The sequence below is a fragment of the Corythoichthys intestinalis genome, chromosome 7, assembly GCF_030265065.1.
Source record: "Corythoichthys intestinalis isolate RoL2023-P3 chromosome 7, ASM3026506v1, whole genome shotgun sequence".
Taxonomy (NCBI): Eukaryota; Metazoa; Chordata; class Actinopteri; order Syngnathiformes; family Syngnathidae; genus Corythoichthys; species Corythoichthys intestinalis.
Window position 1 is genome coordinate 53845875 of NC_080401.1, and position 27254 is coordinate 53873128.

Consider the following 27254-nt stretch of genomic DNA (forward strand, 5'->3'; position numbering starts at 1 on the left):
AAATAATCTAATTTTAACATGTATTTTACATGTTTTGGTGCATTTTTTTTTAAGCGTCATTAAAGATATCAGAATTTTGGGAGGGCTTTAAAAGGGATGATAGCATTTAACTGAAAGGCGCCTCTAACTTGGAATGTTCAGTTTAATTGGTTCTGGAAATATAGTTATTAATCATTAATAGCAGTCAATGGCAACCAATGATTTAATAGTTAAAACAATATTTTTTTTACCTTATTTCTGATCACGTGATGGAATCGGTGACATCCCTGCTCCATTCTGCTGAACTTCTCAGCTTCAACACTAGATGGAGCCAGTCACAAAGGGATGTCTCCATTAGCTCAGGTGTCAAAACAGCTAAAATGTGAAGTGGGAGAGCTGGCAGCGACCAAACTCAGTGAAATTTAGAGCAGAATAATGATCGGACGCCGCATGACAGGCTAGTTGCGCGGCGTCCAATCATCGTCGAATGCTCCGTTTTTTGTTTTTGTTTTTATAGCGGTGTGCGTAGCTAGCGGCCATCTTGGGTAGGGAAACCAGCGGTCAGAAACCATCTCGAAAAGTACATATTGCATGGAATCGGCACATTTTTTAACTCCCTGATACTATATTTCAGAGTTGAGATAAATTCTTGTAGACGAAAAAATGAAATAATTTACAGCAACAACAATCACATGCTGTAGAGAATTTCAGCTCTATCGTTTATTCTACAAGACAGAGGAAGGTGCACATTTTTGGAACAAGACATTACAAAAAATAAAACATGGATTAAATTATCAAATAAAAACAAAAAGATTTCGGTTTCAAAATTCAATTGCGAAACCAGCCCCGTCAAAGGCTTTTTTTCTAAGGGGACGGACGTGGTGGGAAAATATTCACTGCGGCAAAGTGTAAACGATCAATTCCTATGTCCTCTTATCATTAGTGAGCTGGCTCATAGACTTCATCATCAGTTGACGAGACAGTTCCTACAGACATTGTGCCACGCCTTCCCGCCATAAACTCAAACACACTCTGCGTTCTAACGCCGGATTTAGGTGGAAACAGGACAAAAATTTTACTGCATACAAATATTTGCTTGAAATATTTCAGTAAAATGAATGGTAACTGCCCGCTTTTTTGCTTTTCACCAAAAATCTAGACTGTTTTACGTTCATATCTATAGAAATTCCGGGATTTACGCACTCTTTTTACAAGAACTATCAACTTTAAAAAGCTCTTTGTTTTGTGATGGTTCAACTGAACAGCAGAACGTTTTTAACGTCGTCTTGAACGCGTTGTTTGGTGCAAAGATAGAGTCGAAGTAGTCTCGCGTTGGTGATCTCGTAAAGCTTCTCTACCGTACTAGTGGAGTCCACCTGTCGCTCGGCGAAGTCGGTAATTCGCGTTTGAAAGTCCGAGAGTTCCACGTTGGTCAAGAAAAGATCCTCGGCCATCGTTTTAATTTCTGCCACAGTCTTGTTTTTGTCGATGCTCAAGGACCTGGTGCCTCCGCCTTTGGCCGTCCGGACTTGTTTGTATCGTTTTTCCTTCCAATCGAAATTCATCCAACCTAACTCCACGCGTCGTTTAGCTCTCTTGCTATTTTCATTGCCGAACAATAACCGACCCCGACTGGAAGAGGACAGCGCAGGTCCCTGAGTGTACCTCCTATCCGTTTCTCCTCTGCTTCTCTCCTGCAAAGTTGGATTTTGGCAGAAAGCTATAAGCGCTATCCGGTCGCCGTAATGCGGGACGTACTTCTGAAGATCTTCGTCCGACATAAGGAGGATCACGGATGAATCGATCTGAAACGGTTAAGATTTGAGGTGTGAGTACCAAATAGGTGACAGGAAAAAAGTATCTTAAACTACTGCTTTCATGATATTAACATTTTCAACTGGATAGACACTAGAAAGCAATTTTGTTTTCGTCAACGATGACGACAATAAAATTTCGTAGACGGACATATTTGTCATGACGACAATGGGCAAAAAACTTGTCTTGGATGACTGCACCATGATTAAACGATGGCCAATTATTGTCTGACGAGACAAAACGCATCATAGTTTCTGTCAGATGCTCACAACGCATGACATTTGCTTATTGTATGTGTAATTAGTCAGCCTACAGACCGGTAGGCCTCCTTCTTAAGCTAGACAAACTCCGTGAAGTTGGCCCCCCATGAGACGCAAATTTATATAAAAATGATGTCAATCATTTGTCCATTTGTGCTGTAAAAAGTTTCGTTAGTGTTGCTATCGTTAAGATATTTACAATTCTTTTATAGGTCAATCTAAGGTCAACCAGCCCCCCCATCTTGATTACAAATGGTGTCGTTTATGTTTCGTTTGTGCTGCCATCGTTTCTGAGATATTGAGATGTGAATTTCAAGTGGTATCACACAGCCCCTCCCTTCTTTTATTGCAAAATGAACCAGAAATGTAGCAATTCGTTTATGCTGCTATGCTATGCTACAATGTGTGTCGCCGTGATAAAAAGAACTAAAACAGTGTTTTAGGGCTGCAGCCATCGATTATTTTAGTAGTCGATTAATCCAACAAGTTAGTTCGAATAATCGAGTAATCGGATAAGGAACATAAAAAATTAAAATACCTGAGCTGAGCCTCAAACGATATAAAAAACAAATAAATGAGGATCTAAGTACAACAAAAGAACAATTGGCTAATTTACATAGCGAAAGTCCGCTAGCTTAAAAGCTGTAAAATGCTAAAAAAAATAAAAAAAATTTTAACAATGCTCTTAACAAATGGTTCAAACACATATCCCTACAAAAAAAGGCTAAATTTACCAATGCACTAAATTAAGAATGTATTATAAAAAACATCTCAAACAAAAACTTAACAAGGAGCAGCTGGTTTGTGAAATGAGTAATATCATATTGACTGTTGCCTCTAGAGGGCAGTGTATCCAAACACGTTCAAAACAAACCATGACAACGCCACTTTAATTAAACGAATACTCGAAGCAGCAAAATTTAATTTGAATCTTTTTTCTAACCGAATTACTCGAGTTAATCGATTAATTGTTGCAGCACCACAGTTTTTTAATCTGCTGAAAGTTCTTAGTGCCTAATTGTTGAGGGAACAAAGTTCGTGTTGAAGGTTTCTTTTGTAAATATGTTTATTATATTTCGCAAAGTTTAGGATCTGTTGTCTGTAGGATGTCCGCTAATTTTCTGTACACTAGAGGGTGCTGTCGTCTTACTAAACAATGGTGCGTCATCAACAATGGACCTATAAGTGCTATTGGTATTGTTGCAATGATAATTGAAAGGCTTATTTCATGTGTTACAGTTTATTTATTTCATGTTTATATATATATATATATATATATATATATATTACACATATATACATATATATAAAATGATTATCAAGGATAAAAAGGAATAATTTAGCGTCAAGGCAATTTATTGGATATAATAAGGAAAAAGTTATTGTCATTTACCAATTGTCTTGTTATATTTGTTTGCACTGTAAGTATAACGAAAATTAAAAGGGTTGCCAAAAATGTTCAAATTTAGAGGTCATTTTGCACCTGAGTCTGAGTCACTTGATTGAGAATCTGCCGCCACAGAGTCCAGATCAAATACAGTGGGGCAAATAAGTATTTAGTCAACCACCAACTGTGAAAGTTCTCCCACTAGAAAATATTAGAGGCCTGTAATTGTCAACATGGGTAAACCTCAACCATGAGAGACAGAATGTGGAAAGAAAAAAAAAACTGAAAATCACATTGTTTGATTTTTAAATTTTTTTTTTTCCAAATTAGAGTGGAAAATAAGTATTTGGTCAATAACAAAAGTTCATCTCAATACTTTGTTACAGTGGGGCAAATAAGTATTTAGTCAGCCACTAATTATGCAAGTTATCCCACTTGAAAAGATTAGAGAGGCCTGTAATTGTCAACATGGGTAAACCTCAACCATGAGAGACAGAATGTGGAAAAAAAAAAAACAGAAAATCACAATGTTTGATTTTTAAAGAATTTATTTGCAAATCACGGTGGAAAATAAGTATTTGGTCAATACCAAAATTTCATACTTTGTTATGTAAGCTTTGTTGGCAATAACGGAGGCAAAAAGTTTTCTGTAACTCTTCACAAGCTTTTCACACACTGTTGCTGGTATTTTGGCCCATCCCTCCATGCAGATCTCCTCTAGAGCAGTGATGTTTTGGGGCTGTCGCTGGGCAACACGGACTTTCAACTCCCTCCACAGATTTTCTACGGGGTTGAGATCTGGAGACTGGCTAGGCCACTCCAGGACCTTGAAATGCTTCATACAAAGCCAATCCTTTGTTGCCCTGGCTGCGTGTTTGGGATCATTGTCATGCTGAAAGACCCAGCCACGTCTCATTTTCAATGCCCTTGCTGATGGAAGGAGATTTTCACTCAAAATCTCTCGATACATGGCTCCATTCATCCTCTCCTCTACACAGATCAATTGTCCTGGTCCTTTTGCAGAAAAACAGCCCCGAAGCATGATGTTTCCAGCCCCATGCTTCACAGTGGGTATGGTGCAATTCAGTATTCTTTTTCCTCCAAACACGAGAACCTGTGTTTCTACCAAAAAGTTCTGCTTTGGTTTCATCTGACCATAACGCATTCTCCCAGTCCTCTTCTGGATCATCCAAATGCTCTCTAGCAAACCGCAGACGGGCCTAGACGTGTACTGGCTTCAGCAGGGGGACACGTCTGGCAGTGCAGGATTTGAGTCCCTGGCGGCGCATTGTGTTACTGATAGTAGACTTTGTTACTGTGGTCCCAGCTCTCTGTAGGTCTTTCACTAGGTCCCCCCGTGTGGTTCTGGGATTTTTGCTCACCGTTCTTGTTATCATTTTGACGCCACGGGGTGAGATCTTGCATGGAGCCACAGATCGAGGGAGATTATCAGTGGTCTTGTATGTCTTCCATTTTCTAATTGCTCCCACAGTTGATTTCTTTACACCAAGCATTTTACCTATTGCAGATTCAGTCTTCCCAGCCTGGTGCAGGTCTACAATTTTGTCTCTGGTGTCCTTCGAAAGCTCTTTGGTCTTGGCCATAGTGGAGTTTAGAGTGTGACTGATTGAGATTGTGGACAGGTGTCTTTTATACCATTAATGAGTTAAAACAGGTGCCATTAATACAGGTAACGGGGGGAAACCTCGTTAGAAGAAGACCTCTTGGACAGCCAGAAATCTTGCTTGTTTGTAGGTGACCAAATACTTATTTTCCACTCTAATTTGGAAATAAATTCTTTAAAAATCAAACAATGTGATTTTTTTTTTCTCCCCGGATTCTGTCTCTCATGGTTGAGGTTTACCCATGTTGACAATTACAGGCCTCTCTAATCTTTTCAAGTAGGAGAACTTGCACAATTGGTGGTTGACTACCGTAATTTCCGGAATATAAGGCGTACCCGTGTATAACGCGCACCCCAACTTTACCTATAAAATCTAGGGAAAATTCTTGTACCCCTGTATAAAGCGCACCCTAATTTTAGCACCAATAAATATGAGTTATGTCTGGAACTTTTATAAAGTACGCGGTTGCAGCATTTTTAAAATCCTTTTGTCAAATATTTTTTAAAAAATAGAGTATTAATTTTCTGTGGTAAAATTGCTCACAGTATACGATAATAATTTTCACAGAGTAAGGAGTTGTAGCGAGTTTTAGCAGAATTCACCAGCGGAACTAATGTTGGCAAGTTGTGTAGTTCCCGGGGGGAAGAGTTTAGTTCGGGGAACAGCTGGAAGTAAACAAATGTCCCGCGATTTGCGCGCAAGACGTACATTGTTACTTTGTGAGTTTCAATGTAAATAAAACAACGCGGATTGGCTCAGTGGTTCGACATTCTTCCTCACACTCCTGTCCTAGCTCGCCACACTGTCAACATTTATACGAAATGGATCGCTGTATACGTTCACTTCAAGACAACATCGCCCTGTGCCGGCATGTTGCAACGCAAAAGTTAGAAAAATGTACCGGTAAATAATAAACGAATAGTACAAAAAAACATTTTAATTTTATTACATGTGAAAAATATAATGAAAACAAATTTTTACCACATGAAACTTGATTATTATATCACTGTTGTTCGGATTAGATAATATTGTGCTGGTCCATGCTTACAATGGAACATGAATCATGATGAATTTTTTGTCTCCGTCCCTGTACCCGTGAATAACGCGCACCCATGATTTTACGAGTAAATTTTTGGAAAAAAAAGTGCGCGTTATTTTCAGGAAATTACGGTAAATACTCATTTGCCCCACTGTACCAAGGAAAAAAAGTTGTTTTTTTTAAATTTTTATTTGAAAAAAAGTTCCAAACATTTTACAGTACTGTACTATTTCCAGTACTACTACTTCCGCTTTTTTCGAGGGTTGCGGGGTATAAAACGTCTTTATTTTTGTATCTTTTAGCAATGCCATTGTATTTCTGGATTATTTTGTTACTTTTTTTGCACTTTTTTTTGTTCAAATTAAAAACTCAATCCTTTTCACCCAATTCCGATGGTCTGAAAAAATGCCGCTATCGGCCTGATATCCAATCACATGATCGGATCGGGGGAATCCCTGATTATCTCTCCGCGGTAATACTTTTAACACCCTTACTTCTAAGTAAAACCAACAGAAATATCTCACCTTGTCTCGCTCCATTTGCAAGAGACGCTCACTGGAAATATTGCGCCGTCGCAAGAAGATGATTAGATCCTGCTCCATGGCTAGATAAAAGACAAAAACAACATTCATTTGGTCTTTAAATGTATCATAGTGCTCGTATTTTGTTGTTTACACAGCTGCATTTTGGAGGTTTTATGTCAAGGACACATAAAGGCACGTTTTCATGCCTCATATGTATATTGCCTTGGAGCTCCGTCGTCTTACAGAGTTCTGCGTGTACTTGCGGCGAACGACAAGGCGCTCTGAAAAGCAGTTAAATGCACTTAAACACAATCATTCTCAGAGACGCTCAAGTGCGTTACCTGTGGATTTCCTTTTCGTCGCCAAAGCTTCCTTGGCGTGATCGCTGTGTTCAGTGTCAGAAGAATGCGATATCACGTCATCTATATCTGATAGTGGAGCAAAATCCAGATGTTCTGCGTCTGTCATCATGTTTTGCCCAAAATCGTTGCTTTGACTGTCGTAAAGTTGAGAGGACTGGGCTTCATCAGCTTCCTTCTTTACATCCACGTCAGTCGACATGACGTCAGCCTCCTCCTGCAGCCCTTGAACTGGCTGTGCGGTGTGACCTGAGAACTCTTTATTTTTTAACTGGGGGGGCTGTGCCGGCCCCCCCGACTTCTCAGGAGGAACTTCTGGTATGTCCACCACTCTCGGCTGCATTTCTGCGTTACGAGGAAAGAAAATACAGACTGAATAATTTGATTCGGCTGTACGTTATGGCATAGACTTCACTATCAGTTGATGAAACAGCTGCTACAGACATTGCGCCACGGTTTCCCGTAGGGGGCCGGGCCAGGCAGAGTGGAAACATAACTAAAGTTTTAGTGCATAAAGGCAGACAGGAGTCTGTCAAGATGGATTTGGTTAAGGATTCAAGGTAATTATTATATAAAATAGCACGATGCATGCACTTTTAACATTGTGAAAAAAACTGAAATTAGAAAAAAAAAGTGGCATAATTTTAGCTTGAAATATTTACAGAAAATGAATGATAACAGCCTGTTTTTTTTTTGCTTTTAACCAAGAATCTAGACTGTTTTACGTTCATATTAGGCCTGAACGATATTAGAAAAAACTATTGCTGCGATTTTTGGGGGGTTTTCGATATACTGCGATATTATATTGCGATATTCAAAAAAATGTTTTTTGTTTTTTTTCAAGAAATTTTCACAAGATGACTTAAATAGCTGTTTGGAAAGACTTTAGATGACTCACCATCACCACAGTGTACAGTCATCCCTTGTATTTCGCGGTTAATGGGGACCAGAACCCGCCGCGATAAGTGAAAAACCGCGAAGTAGCGCACCCCCCCATTTTTAAATTTTTTTTTTTTTTTTTTTTTTTTGTGTGTTTTTTGTGCCCAATGTATTTATTCAGATTTAGCATTGGAAAGAGATACATATAAGACATGTGTTTTTCTCACTTTTCCCCCCAAAGTGATTTTAAAAATGTATATAAATAAATGGTTTTTAAGCACTTCAAATGTCATAATTATGATAAGTTTTAAACATAACTGTCCAACCAAATCATTTTTGAACGAGAATAAAGTACTGTAGCAGATAAATGCTTGGCTTTATTAAATGCTTCTGTTTATCTACTTTAGCTGTGACCGTTGAAGTGACATGTAGAAATTTCACACTCCTCATGATCACTTCTGGCATTTAAATGTCTCCAACGTCCCCACAGTACACACATTCATTCCAGCGCGGCTTCCTTGCAACTGTTTAACAAGTTAAACGATGACTGACAGATGCCCGTGTGAAGTCTGCTTCTTTGGCCAGATCAAAGCCATCGTTGTGCTGCAGTGACTGAGAGGATCAAAAGGCTGGGAGAGGGAGGGTAGGAGACTGTGCGCAGACCAGAAAGTGAGGCGTATGTGGGTCAAAAAAAAGAAAAACTATCGCATGTGCTTGCGATGGGACTATCGCGCACACGCACATCGCGATGGCGATGTTTAAACGATATATCGTTCAGGCTTGGTTCATATCGATAGAAATTCCAGAATTCACACAATTATTTACAAGAATTTTCAACTTAAAAAGCTCTTGGTCTTGTGACAGCCCCACGTGAGATTTTGTATCGATACATTATCGAGTAACTTTACATTTAAATAATCAGGTAATGTTTGGCAACTGTCCGGTTTTTGGCAAAAAGCTAGTAATTTAGACATTTCTGCGTCCATACAAAAATAAATGGGCTTTTACGTGTTTTATTTGATGTAACATTTAAATCTAAAAACAACGAGGGCCAGATAGCCGGCAAAACGTGCTGAGGCAATAGTGACATCGGAATTGAATATAAGCAAGTTGTGATTGTACATAGAAAAATGCTATTTTTTTGTTGAATAAAATTAAGATGATTTTGCATAACAGGGTCCCCCCAGAATTGATAAATCTAAATTCAAGACTTTTAAGACCTTCTTTAATGCCATTTCAACTGAAAATTAACTTTTCTCGCACCCATTATTTAGATAATATTGTATCATATTAAAAAAATAAAGCACTAAACATCAAATTTAACCTCAATTACTAAGTGTGTTTGACAAAAGAATGCACATTTATTGAAGATACAATTAAAACAAAAAGTTTCGTGCCACAGACCGGCCCTCTTTATGTCATGACCAGTGTTGTTAATCTTACTGAAAAAAAGTAATTAATTATAGTTACAAATTACTTCTCCCAAAAAGTAATTGCGTTAGTAACTCAATTACCTGAATGTAAGAGTAATTAGTTACTTGGCAAAGTAATTGGTGATACTTTTTTTTTTCCCCTAAAAAAAAAAAAAAAAAAAAAAAAAAAAACATTGGCCACACTATGTGAAGTTTTTTGTGAAGGTTTTTGTTACAATTGGCCCGAGCCCAATTCTTTACTGTAATTTACCCTTTACCCTGAATCAACTGGTAAAAGTTGTTAAAATTGCTCCCATTATTGCATTAGTTCCCTGCTCTCTACTTTCGACATATGAAAGTTTTAAAACTGTTTCATCATTTAAAGATAGATTCAAGTCAAGATTTTGCCGATTTAGAAGTATTTTAGATAAAAAGTTACTTAGGTTCGCTAGGAAGGTTCTCTACAACAGAGCCATCCTAAAAAGTATACTGCTTTAAGATGGCGGCTGTCTACTAACGTATTTAGTGCCATGTCTGTCATTTTGCATCTAGTATATCCATATCTATATCACAGTACATGTGTTATCTACCATGTCTACCATATCTACCATAACATGCGGGCGTAGTTTGTAGGCTATCGGCTACAACATGTATTATTGGAGCTACCTAGCATCGCGTTTGCTCGGCGTCACAACTTTCTTGCCTCCTCCCAACTCCTGCTCTGCTCTGTCGTCTCGGTGAGTCCGTCTCCCTCAGACTTTTTGACCAATATAGTAACGCATAGTAACGCATGCCTTTCCGTCCTCAGTAACGGTAACGGCGTTGCCAAGATGAGAAAAGTAATTAATTAGATTACCCACTACTGAAAAAAATAACGCCGTTAGTAACGCCGTTATATTGTAACGCCGTTATTAACAACACTGGTCATGACCTACCTAGGCATGTGCCGGTATGAGATTTTGACGGTACGATAACCGTGAGCAAAAATACCGCGGTTTCACGGTATCACGGTATTTCAATTATAGCTCCAAAATTTTGAGATGTATGGGTTTAAAAAAAAAAAAAAAAATCCATTGAACAGGATTTTTTCAAAACATATTTGCAAATTGGAACATGAATATAATGTGAAAATAAATAAATTAACAAAAAATAACAAATATTATATAAAATTTAAATAAATAGAACATAGACTATACCCACAGCCACAGCTCAAGTTGCTCAATATTAGAGTAAGAACAAAATAATTGCTATAAAAAGTAAAAACACTTCCAAATAAAATTAAAAATATATACTGTATGACTTTTTTTTTTGAAGGGGGAAGCTCAAGTGAAGTTTCGCCATTTTCATCTACATGATGCCATGCCTTTGTGTTAAAAAGAACAAAGAATTCATAAGTTAATAAGTTAGTTAAAAATGCATAAGTTAGTTTTATAAATTAGTTAAAATGTAAATATTGTTGAGGAAAGGTTTCATCTTAAAAAAAAAAAAAAAAAAAGTGAGGAGTGAGACCTCCTCTCTCAATTAGCGATCTTTGACGCGCTTCTTTTTCTTTCCCCCCTTCATTCAAGCTTTTCTCTCACTCAGCGGCTGTGAGACATAAAAGAAGCTGCTCTCCCAGTTTAGCCTAGGCTAACATTCGTCTTTGTAAGTTTTAGTTAGTTTGTATATTGAATTTGAAAGGAAAATGTGTGTTTTGTTTTTGGCGAACTTTTTAATGGTGCTACTGCTATCCTGTTGAACCTAATCACACGTGGAAAAATACAATTGTACAACGTTTTAAATGTATTTATTTGTATATTTCACCACGATTTGAGAGCTCAATAAATTGAAGAAAAGTACGCCTTGTGTTTGGAGGATTTGTTTTTGGGTTTGCTGGCTGTTTAGTGGCACTCACGGCAACAAATGGGAAGGGGTGCCGCACCAAGCCACTTCGGCTGCATTTTGGCACATGAAAAATAGCGAATACCGTACTAAGGTATGACGGAAAATTTTAGTGGTTTTGAAACCGCGACGTTTTCACACCACGGTAAACCGTGAAACCGGTAACCGGCACATGTCTAGACCTACCTTATTAAAATATTGTAATAATAATCGTGCTGTCAAGCGATTAATTTTTTAAAACCGCGACTAATCGCATGCCGTCAATAGTAAACTTGCGATTTTTTAAAATGCATAAATTATATACAGTGGTACCTCTACATACGAATTTAATTCGTTCCAGGACCTTGTTTGTAAGTCGAAATGGTCGTATGTCGAGCAGTATTTTCCCATAGGAATACATTATAATTCCATTAATTCGTTCCAAAGCCTAAAAACATACACTAAATTCTTAATAAATACTGCTGGTACTGTTACAAATGGCAATTAAACATAGAAAAACAAATAAGTTATAAATAAATCATTCAGAATAATATAATAATAAGAAGAAGAATTAATAATTATTCCTGTAAATAATGTAACGAATCGGATTCTAATATGGCGGACACTTTTTACTGTCCCTGAACGCACCGCGAAGCTGACGTCTCAGTGAGATAGGTCGGTGCGGTAGAGATAATACAGTGGTACCTCTACATACGAAGTTAATCCGTTCCAGGACCTTGTTTGTAAGTCGAAATGGTCGTATGTCGAGCAGGATTTTCCCATAGGAATACATTATAATTCCATTAATTCGTTCCACAGCCCAAAAACCTTCACTAAATCCTTAAAAAATACTGCTGGTACTATTACAAATGGCAATTACACATAGCAAAACAAATAAGTTATAAATCAAAATCGGAATAATAATAATAATAATAATAATAATTCTTGTATTAATGTAACGAATCGGGTTCTAATGTGGCGGACGTTTTTTGCTGACCCTGAACGCACCGCGGTGCTGACGTGCCAGAGGCAGACCGGTGAGCTTGAGTTTCACTTTCACTTTGAATGTTTTCTTAACACCGTCAATTGCGGCAGACAGAAGGTGTTTTTGTTTTGAATAAGTTGTGAAATAAATGATAAAAACGTGGCGAAGTTGGCGATTTCTCTGGAGATGTTACCACAACAAGAATTGTCATCTTAACTTATAAAGACTGGCGAACGATGGTCGGAGGAGGACCGTGGAGATGTATTGTTGAGCCATTTCACGGATGCCCACCCTACGCTCATATTTTTCTGTCATTTGCATCTTCATTTAGAAGGTAAGCGTCAACTTTTTCCTTGTTTCACCACCTGTACCAACCTTTTCTGAAACCAGTGTTGATTTGTCACACAAGAAAATCCGCCGTGCATTCGTCTGCGGTGCTGCCATTGTCGTCGTATTTCGAGCATGTCGTCGGATGTAGAAACAAATGGCGAGTCAAATTTTACGTCGGATGTCGAAAAGTTCGTGTGTCGAAGCGATCGTATGTAGAGGTACCACTGTACTTTCGTTTTCTTGAGAGCAGTCAACTGCTTAAGACAATGGGCGTTTTGTGTTGGATAAGTTCTTAAATAAATGATAAAAACGTGACGAAGCTGGCGATTTCCTTGGCAATGTTACCACAATAATAATTGTCACCTTAACTTATAAATAGTGGCGAACGGTGGTCGGAAGAGGACCATGGAGCTGTATTGTTGAGCCAGTTCAGAGACGCGCACCCCAAGCTCATATTTTTCTATAACTTGCATCTTCATTTCAAAGGTAAGCATCACTTTTTTCCTTGTTTCTCCAACTGTATCAACTTTTTTTGAAAACTGTGTTGATTTCTCACACAAGAAAATCCACCGTGCGTTCGTTTGCAGTGCTGTCATGTCGTCATATTTCGAGCAACTCGTCGGATGTAGAAACAAATGGCGGCTCAAATTTTACGTCGGATGTCGAAAAGATCGTGTGTCGAAGTGATCGTATGTAGAGGTACCACTGTATTTCAATTTCTAAATACACCTATTAGCACAGGAGTTCATCAAATTTAAGCCTCATTAGAAACAAGAAAAGAGTTTTCCTTTACACTTGTAAAGACGAATCAAATATGAATTTTCCCCAAATAACTTGTAAAAGGGAGGCACAGAGGAAGAGCATGTCTACTGACAGTTCTGAGATCAAGGGCTCAAGCGCAGGTTCTGTGTGAAGTTACCATTTTATTTTTGGGGTACTAGCTATTTATTTATCTTATATTAGACTGACTTTTTAAAGAATGAGGAACCTTTTGCAGGTGTTCTGAATTACACATGCGGCAAGTGTGTACAAAACTGAAGCTTTTCATCATATTGTGGTTGTGGTACATGCAAATTGACATACTCAATTTTGTTGGTTTAATCTACCAAAACAAAACAACTTTTAACTATACCCTTACTTTTTGAGGCTGTGAGTCGATCGGGTTACAGTTTCTTTGTGTAGATTATATTTACTCCGTCTTCTCTACTATAATGAGGACCAACACGGTACGACAGTATAACCCAGAAACGTCAACGGCGCGACAACGTGGCCGCCACGAGAACGCAGTGAAACGCGGGCATTAGCAGCCGATGCACACCAGTTGCAGTGCTGCCGCGTGTTAGACGCGTCCCAGAAGCGGCTCAACGCGATGCACGTGAAAAGAACGGCAGAGTTTATTATTTGACGCGAGACGCGGCCCTCCTACGTCAATACTACTACCGGTAGCTAGTATCGGGCCGGAAGTCACTCGTGTAAAAAAACGGTGGATCAGGTCGATTTTCAAACTAATATGCAATCGTAACACACTTTTTGAGTCCATCAGATCTCTTGAGTGGTAGATCGGGGCACAGTTGACTTGTTTTTGTTGATTTACTGCTGTCTTCTCTGTTATAATAATAACCAACACGGCCTCGTGTTCAATACAAAACTCTCCTACCACAACAAAACAAGTAGGAACTAATATTCACAGAGGAACTAAAGTTATACAACATAAAATATACAATTTAATGAATACTACATCACATTTGTAAAATATAAACACATAATAAAATAAATAATAAATCATTTAAATGAAATGAATTGAAATGAGCTAAAACACCTGTAATTAAATAATAATACACAGATCCTGTTTACACAATTAAATTTATTAGTTTCTGTGTGGCGCTTTAACTTGAGAATAAATAAACCAATAAAGCTTTTGAAAACCGTTCATAAGAAAAAAAATGTTTCATTGAGGCATTTCATTTGTAAAATAAATGTTAAAATCTTTGTCATTGGGATTGCTTTTCTCTTTAGCACAGGACTTTTTTCTTCTTTCTTTCACAATGAAAGCTGACCAATACGCGGGTTGTTTTGTTGTTGGAATTTTATCTTTAAATACTCGCTACTTTTTGAGCAGAATTCTAGCTTTGTATAGGCTACTGTTCCTATTGTTGAAAGCACAAAAGTGTGTAATAAACAACTAGCACATTTATATTTTGCATTTTGTTTTCTAACTGTACCGAAAATCAACCGAACCGTGACCTCAAAACCGAAGTACGTACCGAACCGAGATTTTTGTGTACTGTACACCCCTACTACTGTGACATCCCATCAATGTAGCAAAGTAGCGCAAATTGTTTACCATCTGCTGGCCTAATATATGCTTTGCAGGAACAGTTCTATTTTTTACGATAATGGTGAAACAAATAGGTAAAATTTCGAAAGTCTTTTATTGTTTTGGTGACACAGGTCTCCCTCCAACATTGTCCAAAAACAAGTATTTTTGTTATTTCGTTACACACAAACTATTTTTTCGTACGCACGTAATACAAACAATATTATTATGCTACTTAGTTTAGCCTTGCGTTACATAAATGATCAAACCAATGATGCCACGGGTAATAGCGTTTGTATTAAAATATTAGCGTTCAAAAGAAGCCTTTTAATGTGTTGTTAGCATACCTGCATCGTTTTGTGGAACTCGAATCTTCAGAGCAGCGTCCAGTAGTTCACGTTGTCGTTCTTTTTCTGCTTTGGTTCGAGAAAGTTCTTCCTCGTACTCCTCTATGGTTCTTTCAAACAGTTCAAATATTTCCTCAACGGCCAAATCTAACCGCTTCTTCACCAGCGCTCTCAAAAACCGAACTTTACACATTTTAAAACAATAACGGTTGCGCTTTGTTTAACTGTGGATTACGGACTTCCGCCTTTTCTTCTTCGTTGTTGGCGACAATACAGCGCATGCGTAGAAACAACCCATCTAATTCAAGAGAACAAAAATATAATCCAGCAGGGCGCGTTGTACAAATCTAATCATGTCAACATTTTAGTAATAAAACCTTTTTGCTCGTAATATTTAAAGTTCAATATGCTGTACGCTGCCACAAAAAGAATAAAATAAAAAAAAATAAAAATAGAGATTTTAATCAGGTTAGCAACTACTAGACACGTACCATTTTACCAGCATGTTCGGATTACGTCAAAAGAATGAAACATGAAATTTATGAATGCATAAATGGGTCAAAAATGACTTTCTATTGTATTACTCTAATCCACCCAATATAAAATAAATAGCACTTATGCCATAGTTTAAGGAAAACAAGCAGAATATAGGGGATAAGAGATACATGACGCCTTCTTATCACGGAAGCCAAACGTCTGCGTCATGCAACTGACTGAGCAAGACTGACGCTGACCAGCCCACGTCTGCACCACCAACTCTCGCAGTCAGTTCTCCCGGGCAGTTCAGAACAAATGGCGGGACACCCTGTCCCAACACAAGGAACAGTGGAGAACGCCCGGTATGAAACTGATAACACGACTGATAAAAGAACCCCTTTGACGCTGAGGTGGCAAAATCCACAACCCTCGATGCCCTGACAAGAGGAACTCCCGAATCCTCCTGTTGAATCCACAAACAGACAATAATAACAAACACACCCTTCTTTCTGCCCACGGCCCACCCCGCGAGAGCCTTCAAAAGACAATGTCTAACTAAGCATTGTTATTTTTTTTTTTCGGAAACCTTTTGTTGACTAGAGATATGGTGACCTTGGAACGAGTCTGCCTCCTCACCAGAGTCGGTTTCCATTTTGCCCTTGCGTTTGACTGCTGTCAACCTGAATAAATTGTCAACTTGTGCTTGAAAGAATTTTTCCAGCTTTCAAAATGGAGTCGGTACAAGGTTGCCTGGCACGGCCAGACTGTTCTCCCTGTATTTTTCAAACACTAATCGTCTGGAACCTACGTCCTGAATGGCCTCTCGAGCCTAACGAAATCATCCGTGCAATCAAATTCGATTATTTGCATGACGTGTTCTTAACGAGCTACGTCACTCTTGCGTGTCGGAAGTCGTCTCCACAACAACACCGATGGCAAACGGGAGAGCCGAGAATATGTTCCAATCCGCGGTAAAAATCAGTTCTAAATAACCAAAAACACATCGTAACAAGACATTGACAACAGTCTGTCTCGCGCTAGCCGTGTTGAATAAACTTCTTTGTTATCCGCTCGCGCTAGTTTCTTGTCGCTTTACTAAAGTCACGTCCGCCCGTCGCTGATTGGTCCACTCCACTGTGGCTTACTCTGCCGTGGGAATTTGATCCGTGGGACGGTCACCAGACTCAATCTCTGGAACAGCGGTGAGTCTGGAGTTCCAGGCCAAGTACAAGGGGTTAAAACTAAGGTGACCGCGCTGAGTTTGGCCTTTGCCCGGGTTGTTGAGTCCCGCCAGCCCAGGTCTTTGGAGCTGTGCCAGCAGGGGTCCGGCGGTTCGGCTGGCGTGATTCCGGCAATCTGGTTAGAAGGTCCGACTCCTTCAAAGCAATGTATTCACTTCACCCAAATCAATAAAACTAAATGCAGACACTTTCAAACCAAACCATGACAACGCCACTCTAATTAAAACAAATACTCGAAGCATCAAAATTGCATTCGAAGCCTTTTTTCTAATTACCGTAATTTCCAGACTATAAGCCGCTATTTTTTTTTATTTTTTTTTTTTAAGTCCAACGAGGCTTAATTATTAATCTATTTGGGTTAATAGGCAACACATGCCTCCTAGCATGAATTGCATTCAAACATTCAAAACTCATGTCATGTTCCCGTTTCAGTTTTTTCATTAATTGCTTGTAATGGTATTTGCTAACACTTTGACAGCAGCGTCATAGACCATCGTAATTATGACATGACACTATCATGGGCATTACTGAATGCTTATGACAGATGTAATAAAGTGTCATCCGGCAAATTATGTTACTAACTCCATTTATGTCCAGCTCTGATGTTTTACATCAATTTAAAAGTGAGATAATTTGCCGGATAACAATTAATGACATCTAGGGCTGTCCCAAACGACTAATTTTCTCCCGATTAGTCAGCCGACTATTTTTACGACTAGTCGACTAATCTAATAATTAAATTTTTTTTTTTTTTTTTTAACTGATTTAGCAATGAAATTTTTGTTGACGCTTATCAATTCACAAAAAACATTGGAACACTTAAATTATTTATTAAAGTACAAATAAACACGTAGATCACAATAATAAATCACAAATAAACAATGAGTTCAAATGCTGATAGAATTAACTAGTGTAGCATCCCGATTGAAAAGATGGTCTCTTAAATCGATGGTTTACAACTTTTATTCCATCCTTGATGTAATCACACCGTAAGAGCTACGGTGCACACAAATAAAACAACACAATTAGAAATTAACAAAAACTTTTCACCTTTTTCCTTTTAAACCTTATTTATATATCAATGAATTGCCTATATGAATTGCCTTTACCTTAATTACCTTATCAATGACAATCTCTCCCTTGAGTGCAATCACTGTATATACTGTATATATTCATGACCTTTTAACCTTACATAATTTTCTACACCATAAAATAAACCATAACATGAAATAAACCTCTCAATTAGCATTAAGAACAATACTCATAGCACTTATAGGCCCATTGTCAATGAAACATTATTATTTAGTAAGGCGACAGCACCCTCTGGTGTACAAAAAATGAAAAAAAAAAAATTACAAACTGGGTGACGGCGCTTGAGGTGTTTATTCTTGGCATTGAAGAGATAGGACAGAAGAGTGTACCCTCCTTTGTTTCTTTGAAATAAGTCAATGTTTTGGACACTCTGGTGCGCTTTTTTTGGCTTTGTGCCACTTTCCCCGCTTGCATACAGAGCATCCGACATTCTGAACTTTCCATGCATATATTTTTTAACCCTTCATTAACCGTCGAGGGGATGTTGTGCTCGTCGACGGATTTACGCAATCGATGACGTCGACTATGTCGACTAGTCGGGACAGCTCCAATGACATCTGTTATAAACATTTATTAAGGCTCATGACGGTGTCATGTCATAATTATGATTGTCTAATAAGTTTTACGGTGCCATAGTCAAATAAAGTACTACCAAATACCGTAACTAGCAATTCATGAAACAACTGGAACAGTAACTGAAGAAATAATTAGCACAGGACATGAACTGTGATTGTTGTTCACATCTGTAGCACTGCAATGCATGCTAGGAGGCAAGTTGGACAACAACAGTGTTGACAGCAGGCGGCGGAAGAGGTTGACTGTCTCCCCCAAGGGAGCAGTGATGGCCAAATAAAGCTTCTTGAAGCAATGAAGCTTTGTAGCCAATTGGTTCAAAGCTTCTTTGGGGTTCATTTGGTCATATGACAGTCGTATGATACCGGTTAATATATTTTGGTGTAAATACCCCATAATACATTGAGGACAGCTGTGGCTATTCTATGAGCAAATGCCATTTTCATGTCACATTTGGTGGGTGTCGGCTTGTAGTCAGGTGTGCCTTATCGTGCGAAAATTACGGTACTCGAGTTAATCGATTAATCGTTACAACACTACAACACATAACAAAAACCACAGAATTCCCTTTCATTTTAAAGTAACACTTTAAGTACGGATAAATATGAAATGCTGTGTGGTTTAAACAAAAATACAAAAACTGATTGATTAAAGTGAGGCAATCAAATAAAACTGATTCCCTGCAAATGTCATCAAATACACATTTTGCACAGATACTAGCTAAAATCGCTAAAAACAAACAAAAAAATCAACACGTGTACATTATGTAATACAGTTAAAATTCAGTGACATTGTTAACGTATACATTATTTTGGACTAAACAAATATATTTGGACTTTAAACATTCAACAAAAAAAGTGGTTTAAACAAATAACAGTGTTCATTTAATCAGTGCCATTAACGCTGATAGATTTCCAATCCGTTCGGATTGGGAGTGGCTCGCCATCAATGGCAGCCATTACTTTTAAAGTCCCTTCTTGGAGTTTTCTAACATCTCTCCTGTGTGTATCACCAAATGCGCAGCTAACAAGCTACTACACGTAAATTCTTTCCCACAACGAGAGCACGTGTGTTTAAGATGTTTGGACTTCTTTTTCTTCTTCTTCTTCTTTTTCTCGACGTCTTTTGCGGCGTTCCCGTCCGCGTGTAATCTCACATGTTTCGTCAAATCCCCCGCCCTGGAGTACTTCTTATCGCAAACCTGACAAGCGAAAGGTCTGTCTTTCGTGTGCGTCGCCAAGTGATTTTGCAAACGCGCTTGGGTCCCAAACGTTTTCTGACACTGCGTGCAGGCGAATCGTTCCTTCCCGTCCCGACTCGAGGTTTCGTCGTCGGAAGAATCCGCCGTCATGTCCGAGAAAGACAACGGAGCGAAGAGGCTCTCCGGTTCCGATTGCGGATCTTCGCGGCGTTCCCCGTTGGGTTGAGCCAAGCTACCGGAGGTCGGCATTTTGACGGTGTAGAATTTTTGCAAAACGCCGGGATTCTTGGAATTAGCAGCTCCCGAATGTTGTTTCAGATGTTCGTCCAGATCTTCTTTACGGACGAAATTCTTGTCGCATTTATCGCAAGGGAACTTTTTAGGATCGTCGGCCGCGTCGGATGAGTTTGATGTCACGTCGTCGTTTTCTGGAATTGCGGCAGACTTTTCAAGCGGTGAGGGAACCTCTTTACCTTCGGGTGGTTTCTGCTTAGAAGTATTTTTATTAGCATCCTTAGCCAACGCGGAGGAAATTGACGTCAAATTGTCGTTTTTGCGAATTGCAGGCTTTTCTGGTTGTGAGTGAAGTTCTGATGGTTTCTCCTTGGTATGTTCTCGAATGTGTGATATGAGATCATCTCGACTCTGAAAGTTTGTCTTACAAACCGAGCAGTTGAAAGACTGTTTTGCTGGTGTTGTCACGTGTCTGTCCAAATCTTCCTTCCGGGAGAATGTTGGAGAGCATTTAAACTTCTTGGCTTTTTTGGTCTTAGAGAAAGAATCTGGATCAGAGTCGTTTACATTCAATATCGGGGCCAAGTGGTCTGCAGAAGTTGAAGGTTTCTCCTTATTTTTAGCGCTTTTCTCCTTTGTGTGTTCCCTTTCGTGCTCGATAAGACAGTCTCGAGTCTGGAAGGATTTCATGCAAAGCGAGCAGGAGAATGGTTTTGTAACCGCGGGCAGATCCAAATCTTTCTTTAAGGATTTATTTTTAGATGAAGGCTCTCCGGAGTTCTCGCCGTCAGAAGTCACAGTAATTAAGTCCTCGACGTCGGATACTGGAGCTGAGTGGTCAGCTTGCGGAGGGGGTGTTTCACCGTCTTCTCCACTAGGTTTTGCTTTCACACGCGGACCCGTTCGCTTGCCCGTGTTCTTCCGTTTTTTCAATGGTGGCTCCTCAGGTGGAACTTCTTCATTCTCCCACTCTTGTAAACCTGCATGAAACATCAAAAATTAAATCTGGGCGATAGGACAAAAATTGTGATCACGATTAAAAAAAAAAAAAATTCTTATCAGTCGTAGGCCTGTGCCGATTACCAGTTTCAAGGTATACTTCTGTATGAAAACCTCAAGGTTTCAAATCACTTGCTGTTCATTTTAGGGCATTTACAGGTCATTTCCTGTTGAGTTTGAGTCACTGCCTATTCATTTGGGTGATTCCCAGATCACGTCCTGTTCTGTAACTCAAAATAAACAGGAAGTGACCCATAAAATATCCCAAAATCAACAGGAAGTAACTGAAAATCAACAGGTAAATGGCCCAAAATTACTTCATTGCCTGGCACTGGCTGCCACTGACCGCCATAGACGTTCAATCCGTTTGAAGGTGGAGGACCCTCCTAGTTCAAATGGATTGGACGTCTACTAGTGATAAACCCATTCCAGTTCACAGCAGAAACTTGTTTTTCTGTTTATTAGTTGTTTGTAGAAAATCCTAGAATGATTTCCTGACCAATGTATCGATAATTGTTGTATCGCCATATTGTCAGATCGTTATCGTGAGCTTTGTATCGCAAATTGTATCGTATCGTGAGGTACCAAGAGGTTCCCACTCCTATTTGACAACACAATGAAAAGTAGTCTGTGTACAGCTTATATAATAGAGTTCATTTATTTTCCCCTCAAAACTTTCACTAGACTTTCAAAGAGGAACGACGCATTCTCTTGAGCTCCGCTATCTCTCTACTAACATTCCAGCGCCAGCTGAAAGGCTACAAACCTCCCAATATGCCTTCTACTACGAGAAAGGCTGAAGATATGGAAGATTTGAAATCTTCTATGCAAAAATTAGAGCGCACTGTGGCAGAATTCTTGGCCCAAAATCAAAATCAAGCAAAACGAAATCAAGACCTCTTGAGGCATAATCAAGACATCTTGAAAGAAATCTAACTGCTGCGGGCTGAAAATGAGCAACTAAAGAAGGCGATGAAAGAGAGATGATCGCATCAAAAAACCAAGATTTGCCAGAGGAACTGGATCAAAGTGGACGAGCAAACGGTATCCAGGTAAGATCACTCACATACAGTGGGGCAAATAAGTATTTAGTCAACCACCAATTGTGCAAGTTCTCCTAATTGAAAAGGTTAGAGAGGCCTGTAATTGTCAACATGGGTAAACCTCAACCATGAGAGAGAGAATGTGGAAAAAAAACCAAAACATTGTTTGATTTTTAAAGAATTTATTTCCAAATTAGAGTGGAAAATAAGTATTTGGTCACTTACAAACAAGCAAGATTCCTGGCTGTCAAAGAGGTCTAACTTCTTCTAACGAGGCTCCACTCGTTACCTGTATTAATGGCACCTGTTTTAACTCATTATCGGTATAAAAGACACCTGTCCACAACCTCATTCAGTCACACTCCAAACTCCACTATGGCCAAGACCAAAGAGCTGTCGAAGGACACCAGAGACAAAATTGTAGACCTGCACCAGGCTGGGAAGACAGAATCTGCAAAAGGTAAAACGCTTGATGTAAAGAAATCAACTGTGGGAGCAATTATTAGAAAATGGAAGACTTACAAGACCACTGATAATCTCCCTCGATCACGGGCTCCATGCAAGATCTCACCCCGTGGCGTTAAAATGATAACAAGAACGGTGAGCGCATCAGTTCTATTGAAAGCTTGTGGCTGGTGCATCGGCTCGGCGCAGAGATGGAAATCGGGAGACAAAACTTATGATATTATGATCTAGAACGTCACGTTCCGAAATACTGAATTGAGTCTGAGGCTAATTCAATATTTCGGAACGTACCGGCGGGCTCGTGCCCTCAGGTGCTCTTTAGTTGCGAATGTATTAGCTCTCACGTTCGGAGGAGTAGAAATAACCAAATGGTTGTGGCAAGCGTAGTATTTTAACGTTGGGATGAGGTTTTCAATAACTGAGTGAGACGAGATAGCACGTAAAGACGCAGATCAGAAAGGCGCACACTCCAGGGTAGGAGAAGTAAGCAAAAAAGCAAACAGGAAATCTAGCTGGGACCCAACATGGACAAAAATGGCAAAGTACATGGTACATGGCTGTACCACAAAAATCAAGGTGAGTATCTAGAATCGTGCACCTATCATTTTTAAATATCATGATTGTATTATTTTACCTTAAATTGTGATATTGAAAAAGGTTCATTGTCTACAACCTGGCATAATCCTTATCGGAAAAAATTACAAAACAGATGTCGTATTTGCATTTAAAGAAGAATTTTTCATCTCATTGAAACAAATCATTCTATGAATTAATACTAAGAATCAGAAAAGCAACTCCCACAAAGACACTTCAGTTTGAACTGAAGTTAAATTGGCTAATGTAAATTAAACATATTTGATTTAATCTGTAAAATATGCTTGATTGTAGAGGTGTGCGAAATTTCCGATTCTTAGATTATTCGCGATTCGGCCGTGGAAGATTCGAGAACGATTCACAAACATCCAAAATTCTTAGATTATTCGCGATTCGGCCGTGGAAGATTCAAGAACGATTCACAAACATCCAAATACCGATTATTGAAATATGTCCAGTAAAGCGGAAGTAAAACACACTCAGCGCGCCGCGCGGTCTTCGGGACACAATGAGGAACGGAGCGGGAGTAGCTAGGCATCATGCTTGTCATTACCCGGCCCATCGGGTAATGCCAATGCTCAACTCACGGCTCTAGCTCAACTCATGCTGCGAGATAAAAAAAACAACAACATACCTGACTGCTGCCGACAGCTTCAACAAAGTACGTCCACGTAATGTTACGGTAGATATCATGTTTATACAGGACTAAATGCACAATAGACTCACGTGGACAGAAAGCTAAATGCGGGCGTTAGTAAACGGCCGCCATCTTAAAGCAGTAGACTTCCCTGCAAGGCTGTTGTAGCGAACCTTCCAAGCGAACCTAATTAACTTTTTAGCTAAAATACTCCTAAATCGGTAAAATATTGATTTAAATCTATCTTTAAAATAGTTTTTAAACTTTCACATGTCGAAAGTAGACAAAAGAGAAATTATGGAATAACGGGAGTAATTTTAACAACTTTAACGGTTGATTCACAACATTAAATTAATTGAATGTAGTTTAAAGCTGCTGATAATCGAATCTTAGCCTCTGAATCGTAATCGAATCGTTAGGTGCCCAAAGATTCCCACCTCTACTTGATTGTATGACCATTATGCTCTGCGGGTTATATAAGTTTGCTCTCCCACAGCTATTATACGCGCTCTCTCAAGCTATTATGAAGAATACAGTTTTAGCCCATAATCATGTGCTTACATTTTTATTACCGGCAATGGCTCACATTCTGCTAATAGATACACACACATATGTTGATTCATCACACAACATCTCAGTACTTTTCCACCAAGCTACTTCGAGTGCAAATGTGTGTTCAAAACAAAGTTATCTTGCTCGCTCAAGAGTGTGACTGTTAATTTAATCAATGAGTGTGACTGTTAATTTAATCAATGACTAGAATAAGGAACTTGCGCGATCGAAACTGCCACGTTGGACAACAGTGTTAACTATATTCTGCCCAGCAACAAGCCCTCAATAAAAGTCAGCAGCGCGGGGAGCTCTCAGAGAGACTTCGATGAGACGCTCTTAGTCACGTTGCCAGATCTCAGACCTCTCCCCAAACTGCAGCTTGGTAAAAGTCTACTCTCTGACTCCTGCCTCCTTGTGTCCTGCCTTTGTCACCTCGCTCTGGGTCAACGGCTAAATTGAAGAAGGTGTTTTAGACCCAACAAAATCCAAATAGGTAATCCATTGAATGTGTTTCAGAATATGGACCAGGTCAGCAAAATGTCAAAGATGGCATCACAGACTGGTGAATGGGGAGTACTGCTGACATCAACCGTCGGCCATTGCGTTGACAGTGCCCATCTCAACAGTGAACTGTGAGATTTTTCTTCAATGAACTGAGTAAGACATTTGGTCAACTGTACATCATACAGAACTGTACAATGTAAGTCTGACATGCTTGAGTGTCTTTATTTCCTAGATCTCATTTTTTTCTAATTCCTCTGTAGGTGAAGACAGACTTGAGAAACAGGGGGACCCATCTTGTAGCATGCCTCACATTGACTATAAATGGACCACCTATTGCTGATTCCCCCATTCCCCCACTCATTTTTTTTTTTTTAAGTCCAGGAAAATCAAGTGTTCCAAGGCAGGATGCAAACTTTGCAAATAGATCTTTGTTATGGTCCTTGGAAATAATAAAAAAATGACAAAATAATTTTAAAAAATCTTATTTGTCATGATATGAAACAAATTCGCGGTGACACACGATGGGGTTGTCCGACTCCAACCCAGTCCACCACCACCACAGCTTCAAAAAATCCTAGGGGAAACCCTGCAACCCATAAATAGAGGCATGCCCTGTTTTCTCTTTTGTCCACATGAGGAGAGGACGCTTTGTGCGTGGCTCCGCGTCTGTACCCGAGAGCTCTTGTTCATAAAGCCTTCGAAGCAAGACAATCCTTGGCCGAGTCTGATTCTGTTCTCTTATTTGATACTTGTCTTGGTGCTCAAAAGTGAATTTCCCTGACAGCAAGAGATGTAAATGCATCTTATGGCTGTTTTACATTTAAAAAAAATAAAATAAAAAGAAAAGAACAACTATATGATAAACACTGTCCTATCAAGTTATTCACAGAAAACATAATGCTCAAAATAAACCTTGGATGACTAAGTCTCTTATAAATGCATGCAGAAAAAAGAATATTTTCTACAAGATTTTCAATAACCAAAAGACAAAACAGAAGATAAATAAAAAAAATATCGAAATAAATGCTATTTTGAGAGCTTGTAAAAAACACTATTACACAAAATTATTGGAACAGAAACTACACTTGCAGATTATGGAAAATCATGAATGAGATTTTAGACTTTTTGTTTTTTACACAGTCGTATCCAGATTATTTTTATGCTAATGATTTGAAGATAATTAACATGGATGACATTGCAAATAATGTTAATGATTTTTTTGTTACCATCGCTCCTAGGCTAGCAGAGAACATTCCAGATGTACAATTCAAAAACACGCAGGATAGGACTCTATACTCAATGTTTTTATACCCAGCCAAGGACACCGAGATAAGGCATCTGGTTGGGAAATGTAAGAACAAAGCTGCGACAGAAGCAAACGGCATAGACATGAGGCTTATTAAAGTTATAATAAACGAAATTCTTCAGCCTTTAACGCACATATGTAATCTCTCGTTTCCCGAATGAAATAAAAATAGTGAAAGTCGTCCCCGTATATAAAGGAGACGCACATGTATTTAACAACTACAGGCCCATCTGAATACTACCACAATTATCCAAGATCCTCGAAAAACTCTTTAATAATAGGCTTGACAAGTTCATATCAAAGCACAACTTACTAAATAGCCAGTACAGTTTTAGAAAAGGCCATTCTACTGCACAAGCACTAACAGAGTCAATGGAAATTATTACGGATGCGATTGATCAAGAACAGTATACTGTTGGAATTTTCTTGGATTTAAAAAAAGCATTCGACACAGTAGATCACAATATATTATTTGACAAATTAGAGTGAGTGGGAATTAGAGGAACAGTTCTCGACTGGATACGTAGTTATCTGTTTAAAAGATACCAATATGTGACAATTGGTGGGAAAAAGTCAGAAAAACAAAGTTACATGTGGCGTACCTCAAGGCTCTGTCTTGGGACCAAAACTGTTTATACTATATATAAACGATATATACAAGGTCTCCAGCATATTAAAAATGGTGCTTTTTGCTGCTGACACAAATATCTGTTGCTCAGGTAGCAACCTATACAGACTGGCCAAGCAAGTGAATGAGGAATTAAGCAAGCTACAACAATGGTTTAATGCCAACCAACTGCCACTAAACTTTGGTAAAACTAAATATATGCTATTTGGCAAAAAAGGACTCAGAGAACATCTAGACATTCAAGTAAACCAGGTGGCTATTGAACGTGTTACAGAACACAAGGGATTAGGTACAGTGGGGCAAATAAGTATTTGGTCAACCACTAATTGTGCAAGTTGTCCCAATTGAAAATATTGGAGAGGCCTGTAATTGTCAACATGGGTAAACCTCAACCATGAGAGACGGAATGTGGATAAAAAACAGAAAATCACATTGTTTGATTTTTAAAGAATTTATTTCCAAATTAGAGTGGAAAATAAGTATTTGGTCACCTACAAACAAGCAAGATTTTTGGCTGTCAAAGAGGTCTAACTTCTTCTAACGAGGTTAACGAGGCTCCACTCGTTATCTGTATTAATGGCATCTGTTTT

At 38.8% G+C, this 27254-nt stretch overlaps 2 protein-coding genes and 1 long non-coding RNA gene across 3 annotated transcripts in view; 1 reads left to right on the forward strand and 2 right to left on the reverse strand.

Moving 5' to 3' along the window:
* Positions 1-684: 684 nt before the first annotated feature.
* LOC130918547 (uncharacterized) lies at positions 685-15451 on the reverse strand. The gene is made up of 4 exons (XM_057840333.1): positions 15119-15451; positions 6971-7333; positions 6630-6709; positions 685-1784 (listed from the first exon to the last, which is right to left on the reverse strand). The coding sequence occupies exons 1-4, from the start codon at positions 15309-15311 to the stop codon at positions 1233-1235; spliced, it is 1188 nt and encodes a 395-aa protein (XP_057696316.1). The 5' UTR covers positions 15312-15451; the 3' UTR covers positions 685-1232.
* A 2330-nt stretch (positions 15452-17781) lies between these two features.
* The window catches only part of LOC130918545 (zinc finger protein Xfin-like), a 28884-nt gene continuing 19411 nt past the window's right edge, over positions 17782-27254 (reverse strand). Inside the window, exon 2 of the mRNA XM_057840332.1 lies at positions 17782-20916. Within this exon, the coding sequence (XP_057696315.1) occupies positions 19466-20916 (1451 nt within the window). The 3' untranslated portion in view covers positions 17782-19465. The remainder of the gene's footprint in view (positions 20917-27254) is intronic.
* LOC130918551 (uncharacterized) lies at positions 22347-25182 on the forward strand. The gene is made up of 3 exons (XR_009063781.1): positions 22347-22438; positions 24743-24883; positions 24991-25182. It is a non-coding gene; the product is annotated as an uncharacterized LOC130918551 (long non-coding RNA).

Coding starts and splice junctions, on each gene's coding strand:
- LOC130918547 (XM_057840333.1), bottom strand. CDS start 15,311: ATGTGTAAAGTTCGGTTTTTGAGAGCGCTGGTGAAGAAGCGGTTAGAT. Junction 7,334..15,118: donor AGTTCCACAAAACGATGCAG/GTATGCTAACAA, acceptor CTCGTAACGCAG/AAATGCAGCCGAGAGTGGTG. Junction 1,785..6,629: donor TGCAAATGGAGCGAGACAAG/GTGAGATATTTC, acceptor TAACCGTTTCAG/ATCGATTCATCCGTGATCCT.